Source organism: Miscanthus floridulus, chromosome 14 (assembly GCF_019320115.1).
Source record: "Miscanthus floridulus cultivar M001 chromosome 14, ASM1932011v1, whole genome shotgun sequence".
In the NCBI taxonomy this organism is placed as follows: domain Eukaryota; kingdom Viridiplantae; phylum Streptophyta; class Magnoliopsida; order Poales; family Poaceae; genus Miscanthus; species Miscanthus floridulus.
The window spans coordinates 10,278,910-10,286,029 of NC_089593.1; the positions used below are offsets into that span (position 1 = coordinate 10,278,910).

Below are 7,120 nucleotides of genomic sequence, written 5' to 3' on the forward strand. Positions count from 1 at the left end.
ATATGCAAATTTTACTACTACCTAGTGTATTTATTAAGACGATAGCTAATAAAGCTTATAAAATAAAACTGTTAGCAAGGCCGATGTGATGCACCGCTCCAAAAAGTCAGTAGCTATGTCAAGCAAGCCCGGCACTCGCCTTTCTGAGATTTGCACAACAAAAGGAACCTAATAAATCCACAAAATAAAAAAAGAAAGCCATTGAGCAGAACAGACAACCATTTGTTATGCCGCCAATGGGCTATCAACATCTAACAGTAACAAATGCAAGCCTTGCTGCTAAGAATTACAAGCAAGTATCATTTGCTGTTTCCTGTACTGTACATGCTGTGCCGCAGTCGACATTGGACTCCCTCAGTATTGCTCTTGCACAGTAAGCAAAAAGAATAGCACCAACGATTTTAAACCAAAAATGAGCAGCAAGGAACTGCACTTTTGCAGTGCCAAGCTGCATATGGAAAAAAATCATCAAAACTTGATGAATAGTGTGAAATAATCTATATTACGTCTTGGTAAAAAAATCATAATTCATAGGTTTCACGCTGCTGTCCTTCGGACATAGTAGACGCTGTTATGGCTACATTGTCAGTTTGTGCAGAAAGTATTTCATCCTATTCTCCTTTTGGTCTTTGAGCACTGCCTCAACAGGGGTGTGTTTGAGTCATCATAGAAACTGCAGGCCAGGAGCAATTCTGTTTATTTTCATGATAACCTCATCATTTAAGCAAAACCCATGAAATCTGTGGTTCAAATGCCCAAAAATGAGTGTTTGGTGCATATCATGTCCTATTAATTAGTGAATATTGCATTCGGTCATGAACTTCTCTCCATTAGGCACTAGTCATGTACCTCTGCCAGTAGCTCTTATAAGTTATAATCATGCAGCCCCAAGTCAAGCCAAGGTTTCATCACACCATTATACTGCAGACTAGCAGCCTTTTCTATGTTGACATAACTGATTCCACAATCATGTCCAAGGCCTGATTGAACCCATGAATCTTCGAAAGGATATACTAGAACTTGAAAGGCAAGTAAACTTGCAGCAAGTGCTTGCGGTTGCTGTGATTTCAGGCTGTTCTTTCGCAACTGCAAAAAAGCGAAGTTAATAGATCACATGGCAGCTGCCTTTTAGACATAAGACAAGGAAATTATAGCAAAAGGATAGGACTAGGGGATACTACATGGAAACCACAGATTTTCATGAGACAGCAATTGATAATTCAATGTGAATGGTGAGTTCTACTGACCTTTTAGAGCGATTAATCATACAAACTGGTAATGCCGGTGTCCCTCCATTTATCCAATTCAATGACATTCAGGCCAGACAACCACACACATGAATTAGTATTGACATTATGGTCTGCTATGGTTTCAACTGCCCTAATCTCACTTCACCAGAACTGGACAGCGCCGATCACTTTACTACCCATATCAAGGTTCCACAAAGATAACAAATTTTTCTGCACAATCAAATCATCTTCCAGAACAACTACTCTGTTCAAGGTAGGAAGGTCAGGCAAGAGGAAACTTGAATGGCCGAAAATACATATGTACTCAGTTTTCATCTGCCTCTGGGAAGGTTAAGAATGATTAAGAATTGTGACACGAAATTCCTCTGCAGGCCATAATTGTTGCATCTCAAGGGAATCTACATCCTTAGAGAGCTTCTGGTTGTCCTCATTGTAAGTTACACAAACAGTTGCCTCCAAGTATGAATATTCTACTGTCAATCTCATGTTCAAGCAATGGTGAGTTTTCGGCGTAGTCTGGACCCCAAGATGATATAGAAATGCACTCTGCCTTGTATGGAAATAAGCTTCATCTTCGGTAATATCAAGTAGCTGCCTAAGTTTCCGTTCAACAATCGAGCATCCTACTTCACAAGACTCAGCTCGCTCAATTGTGTGCTCCATCTTCCCCAGCTTCTCTGCAAAACTGAAAAGAGTAACCAGTCATTGCCACCAGAAATATTTTGAGAATATAATTTAAAAAAAAAATATTGCAGTGCATTATTTTATCACAATTAAGTCACAAACATCATAATTGTGTATGCTCATCCTTTATTGCTTGAAGAAATGCAGACACAGAACTAAGACAAGAAACAAAGCCATGTTAATGGATTGCACTAGCCACATATAATTCATTTATTTAGTGCAAAAGGTTATATGAAAAACAAAGAAAAAACACATATGATTTTAAAGCTAAGACGAGACTAACAATGGTGGAAGATCAGCATCTGTGATGGTGTCACTCAGCATGCGTTCAAGCTCTTGAATGTTTTGCTTCAGTTCACATGTAAATCTTTCCTGTTGCTTCAATTTTGCAACACTAGGATAATGAGCTCTTTGCATAAAAAGTTGATCATTAAGCCTCTTGACAATGGCATCCTTCATTAATTCCCTATGTTCAGTAGACCAGAGGCAGTAACTTCCATATTCATGTTCACAGGACTTGGTATTCTCCTCATGCACTGCCTCTTGACCATGGTTCTCTTTTCCATTAACAGTAGGATCCTGTCACAAAACAAATTAAGTTTCCTATGATAGAAAACAAAAAAAAACTGAAGACGACTCTGTTCTGAAAGCACAGATCCTCTCAAGAGCACAGGAGTCATATCCTGCACCAACTTTGAAAACTGTGTGGCAATACTTGAACTAATTAAGATTGGCCTTCACAACAAGAGGTTTTCTAAATAACTAACAACGAATACATATACATATATCGTTATGTCTAACTGATAAATATTGTAAAACATTATATGCAACACTAATCTCACCACTAAGTAATACTTTATCAATACGTCCTTAAATGTCTGAGTGGTACTATGACCTCCTTGTACATCTCCCAGGACCTAAAAAGCTCAGAGTCAATACAAAATTCTTCACTAACTTCTTTACCATGGAATCATGGGTAAATCTTATAGAAGGTGAAAAAAAACATACAGTATGTTTAAGGGAACACAACTGCACATTGCATTGCACCACAACATGCATTGTTACCTGATTTAAAGTATTTACTACTTAGAAAGAAAACCATCTTACTAGCATATGTGAATGTGCAAAATGTAGCCTATCAACTTTATTTGTAAAATCTCACTGGAAGTTCAACCCATAGAAGCAACGCACAAGATTATTACTGATGCCAAACCGAGGGACACCAATGTTCCTATCATCACATTTGTGTTTACTGTATATATTCATGAAAATTATTGACTGTGAAGCCCCAGTGATTAAATGGTCACGTCAATAGAAGCACAACAAACTGAGCTCACCATTTTGGGCACCACAAGCCCTTGAGGCTACTCGACTAATTTTTCAAATATGAAAAATGAAGAGCTGCAGACTGCCGAATCCTAAAATGTAAGAAAAATAAGAGGTTGCAGTTTTGACAAGTCCTTCAATTGATACCTTTTGGGAGTACGAGGTCCTGAAACACGACTGACTACAGTTCGATGGATGATAGCAATGACTCGCTGTTTGTACTCTCCTAATTCTTACCTTTACTTTTGAAGGTGTCTATGTTTAGTCCAATTAAAGAGAAAAGGCACCCTTAAGCTTTGCTTTTGATTTGATAGATCCTTATTACTCTTTGATCTATAGATCTCTCAGCCGAAATCCCATTAGATCCAGACACCTTGTTGGAAACATCCTGGATACACAGTCAGAAAAGAGAGGAGGTTAGTCAAGATTGAAAAGAAACCATCAGAAATTTCAGTACAGCAGGCTCCTGATGATGGTTTTAGCCTTTTAGGTGAGCCAGGTAACGTCAATGTGACAAAGTGATCCATCTAGCTAGATAGTTGTGCACAGTTTGCAGACTTGAGCAAAGTTTCATCACCAGCATTGGCCACACTGCACCACAACCAATTGATCTATTTTGATATCACTACTTAATACTGAAACAATATATCCTGCGAAACACTGTTAACTCAGAGGATATGTAAGAGTATGTGGTGTCCACTCTTTTAATTCAGCTATGGATTGACACAAAGGAGAAGGGCGGGCCTGGTGCAAGCGGTAGAGTCTTACCGCCTGTGACCGGAAGGTCCCGGGTTCGAGTCGCGGTCTCCTCGCATTGCACAAGCGAGGGTAAGGCTTGCCACTGACACCCTTCCCCAGACCCTGCACAGAGCGGGAGCTCTCTGCACTGGGTACGCCCCTTATTGACATAAAGGTGGCTACAGAAAATAGATAACAAGGCAAACCAAATTGTCTCCAAAAAAAGAGAAGGTACAGCAAGAGGGCATCTTGCCAGCAACAGCAATTTTGTGTACATTTCATCAGAAGCATGCATGTCAACTTGTCAAGGCATGATGAAAGAAACAATTTTGGGTTGCCACCTACTCCAAGAATAGCAAACTGAGGCATGGCATGTCAAGGCATGATGAGAGAAACAATTTTGGGTTGCCACCTCCGCCCACTCCAAGAATAGCGACTTGAGAAAGGAGACGGAGGCGGTAGGTTGTTAAGCGTCACAGCACACATACAGCAGCAGACGTCCGCACAACACGTGCTCGCGCGAGGCGCATGAACACACTAAATCAGCAGAGGCAAGTAGCTTAATTTCTCTCCGAAAGCAGCCAGCAAGAAAGGATTCAACTTGATTGCTGTCTTTCTCTGACATACTGTATAAAACACAAACAAAAATGCTCCATACTGCCACACAATTACAGTTTCTGCCAGGACTAGCTAGAGCGTGGAATGTGAACGCATAAGCAGTGTAGCAGGCAGGGATTGTAACCTTGAGCAGCTTGTGCTTCATGGCAGCCCCATTCTCCAGATGTTGCTTGCCACGCGCCCCAAGGCCGGCCAGCTCCTAGTAAGTAAAACAACCCCAAGCACAAGGCAGGATTCAGGATTGTAATCCGAGAGGAATATGTAATTAATTACTTGCAATAAATTTCTGCACGGGGAGAGTGCCGAAATGTTGATACTATATCAAAAGAAAAGAAAAACTGACCCTTTATACCATGTACAACCACAAGATCAGGTTTCACAACCAGAACCAGAAGCAGTATCATCTTCTGTGCAAAAGCTTAAACCACTTTCCATTTCATTCTGAAGACTTGAGGCTTCCTCCATGTTTCCCAATTTCTGGTATTTTCTTATCAGACAGTTGTAAACCGTCTTATCAGGAATAATGCCAGCCCCAATCATTTCTGAAAGAACTCCTCTAGCTTCTTGCATCATATTCATATTACAGAAGCCCGAGATAAAACAAGTGTAGCAATAGAGATCAAGTTGCAAACCACTTTCAATCATCTTGGCCTTGAGTGCAAAGGCATCCTGGAGATTTCCCTGCTTCATGTACCCATCAATAAGAGATGTGTACACAACTTTGTCAAGAGACATACCCTTGTCAACCATTTCATTCATCAAGTGCACAGCCTTATTCAAGGAACCAATCTTGCAAAAACCATCAATTAAGGCGGTGTAAGCTTGTACATTTGGATCCAGGCCTAACTCTCTCATTTTATTAAAATGGGAGATGGCCTCAGAGATTGATCCTGCTTTGCACAATCCATCAATTAATGCACAATAAGTAACAACATTAGGTTGGAACCCAGAATCCAGAATTTTGTGGAATAAGGCAACGGCCTCTGACTCTTTTCCAGCTTTAAAGAAGGCATCCATTATTGTCGTATAAATGACATTATTAGGTCTCAAACCACAGCCATCCATTTTATGTAAGAGGCTCTTAGCTTCATCCACCTTTTGAACTTTACAGAGACCCCAAATGAGAGTGCCATAGAGAGAGACATCCAGTTCCATTCCTTTTTTCTTCATCTCATTCAACAAATCCAGAGACCTCTCACTGTTCTTATTCATGAAGTGCCCATGGATCAGCGTAGTGTAGAGCAACTCGTTGGCTTTAACACCAGCTCTCTCCATCAGACTCAAAACATTTTCTGCTTCAGCAACCTTACCCTCTTTGCAAAGGCCATCGACCGTAACAGTGTATGTCACCTCATTTGGCACCAACCCCTGATGCACCATTTCATCAAGCAATACAATGGCGTCACCTAGCCTCCCTGCCTTGCAAGTGCCATCGACCAATGAAGTATAAGTGAACTCATTTGGCATCATCCCCCTCACCCTCATCTGTGCAAACAGCTTCATTGCCTCCCAGACCAACCCTTCTTTGCAAAATGCATCAACAAAAGTGCTAAATGTAACCACATTTGCCATCACTCCCTGCCTCTTCATCTCCCCAAAGTAGCTGTACGCCTTCTCCATATTCCCGAATTTGGAAAAGCAATTGATCAATGCATTGTACGTCACAACATCAGCTGCACATCCAGACTTCCTCATCTCTGACACCAACCGCTCCACCTCCTCCAGCTCCCCACACTTGCCGTGCCCGTCAATCAAAGAATTGTAAGTGACAACATCCGGCGAGCAGCCCATCACCTTCATCCTCACGAACAGTGCCCTCGCTTCCACAAGCTCTCCCTCCTTGCACAGAAAATCAATCACGATATTGAACGTGAACACGTTGGGCGCGGGCAGCTGGTCGAAGAGCCGCCTGACGAGCCCGCCTTGGCGGCTGCGGGCGAGGCGCAGGAGAATGTGGTTGCAGGTACGGGTGTTCGGGGGCACCCGCAGCTGCCGCAGGCGGGCAAGGGCGCGGACGGCGTCGTCGAGGAGGCCGTGGTCGGCGAGCAGGGAGAGGAGGGTGTCGACGACGGACGGTAGCGCGCTGCGGCGGGGACCCAGCGAGAGGGCCGCGCGGTGGAGGAGGTCGACGAGGGAGGCGGCGAGGTGGGGCCGGTGGCCAGCACCAAGCAGGCGGGAGAGGAGACGGCGGGAGTGCGCGAAGAAGCGGGCGCGGGCAGCGAAGTGGGCGGCAAGGCAGACGTGCGCGGAGGAGGGGAGCGGGTGGGAGAGGAGGTGGTCAGGGGCGACGGCGTGGAGGGAGCGGAGGACGCGTAGGCGGTCGGAGATGGGAGTGGCGGCGGCGCCGGAGGCGACGGTAGGGGTGGTGGAGAGGGCGGCGGCGATGGTGAGGCGCAGGAAGGTAGGGTTCCGGCGAGCGCAGAGGCGGGGGAGGTGGCGGCGGCCTAGGGGGAGGGATAGCATCGTTTGACCGCCTCCCTCCGGCGGCGGCGAGGGGGAAGGGA

At 44.1% G+C, this 7,120-nt stretch overlaps 1 protein-coding gene and 1 pseudogene across 4 annotated transcripts; both read right to left on the reverse strand.

Annotated features, from left to right (window-relative positions):
- Positions 1-252: 252 nt before the first annotated feature.
- On the reverse strand, positions 253-4,761 carry LOC136503018 (probable galacturonosyltransferase 7; annotated as a pseudogene).
- LOC136505798 (putative pentatricopeptide repeat-containing protein At2g02150) lies at positions 2,379-7,120 on the reverse strand. 4 transcript variants are annotated; one of them, XM_066500943.1, is made up of 5 exons: positions 4,960-7,120; positions 4,741-4,815; positions 3,498-3,648; positions 2,777-2,851; positions 2,451-2,513 (listed from the first exon to the last, which is right to left on the reverse strand). In XM_066500943.1, exon 1 carries the CDS (start codon positions 7,077-7,079, stop codon positions 4,986-4,988), a length of 2,094 nt encoding a protein of 697 aa, XP_066357040.1. In that variant the 5' UTR covers positions 7,080-7,120; the 3' UTR covers positions 2,451-2,513; positions 2,777-2,851; positions 3,498-3,648; positions 4,741-4,815; positions 4,960-4,985. The 4 variants fall into 4 exon arrangements, with proteins under 4 accessions (XP_066357043.1, XP_066357044.1, XP_066357039.1 ...); XM_066500946.1 differs by lacking the exon at positions 2,777-2,851 and having other exon boundaries at positions 2,379-2,513; XM_066500947.1 differs by having other exon boundaries at positions 2,446-2,513; positions 2,777-3,648; positions 4,969-7,120.

Excerpts from the sequence above, each read along its gene's own strand:
- LOC136505798 (XM_066500946.1), bottom strand. The coding sequence starts at position 7,079 with ATGCTATCCCTCCCCCTAGGCCGCCGCCACCTCCCCCGCCTCTGCGCT.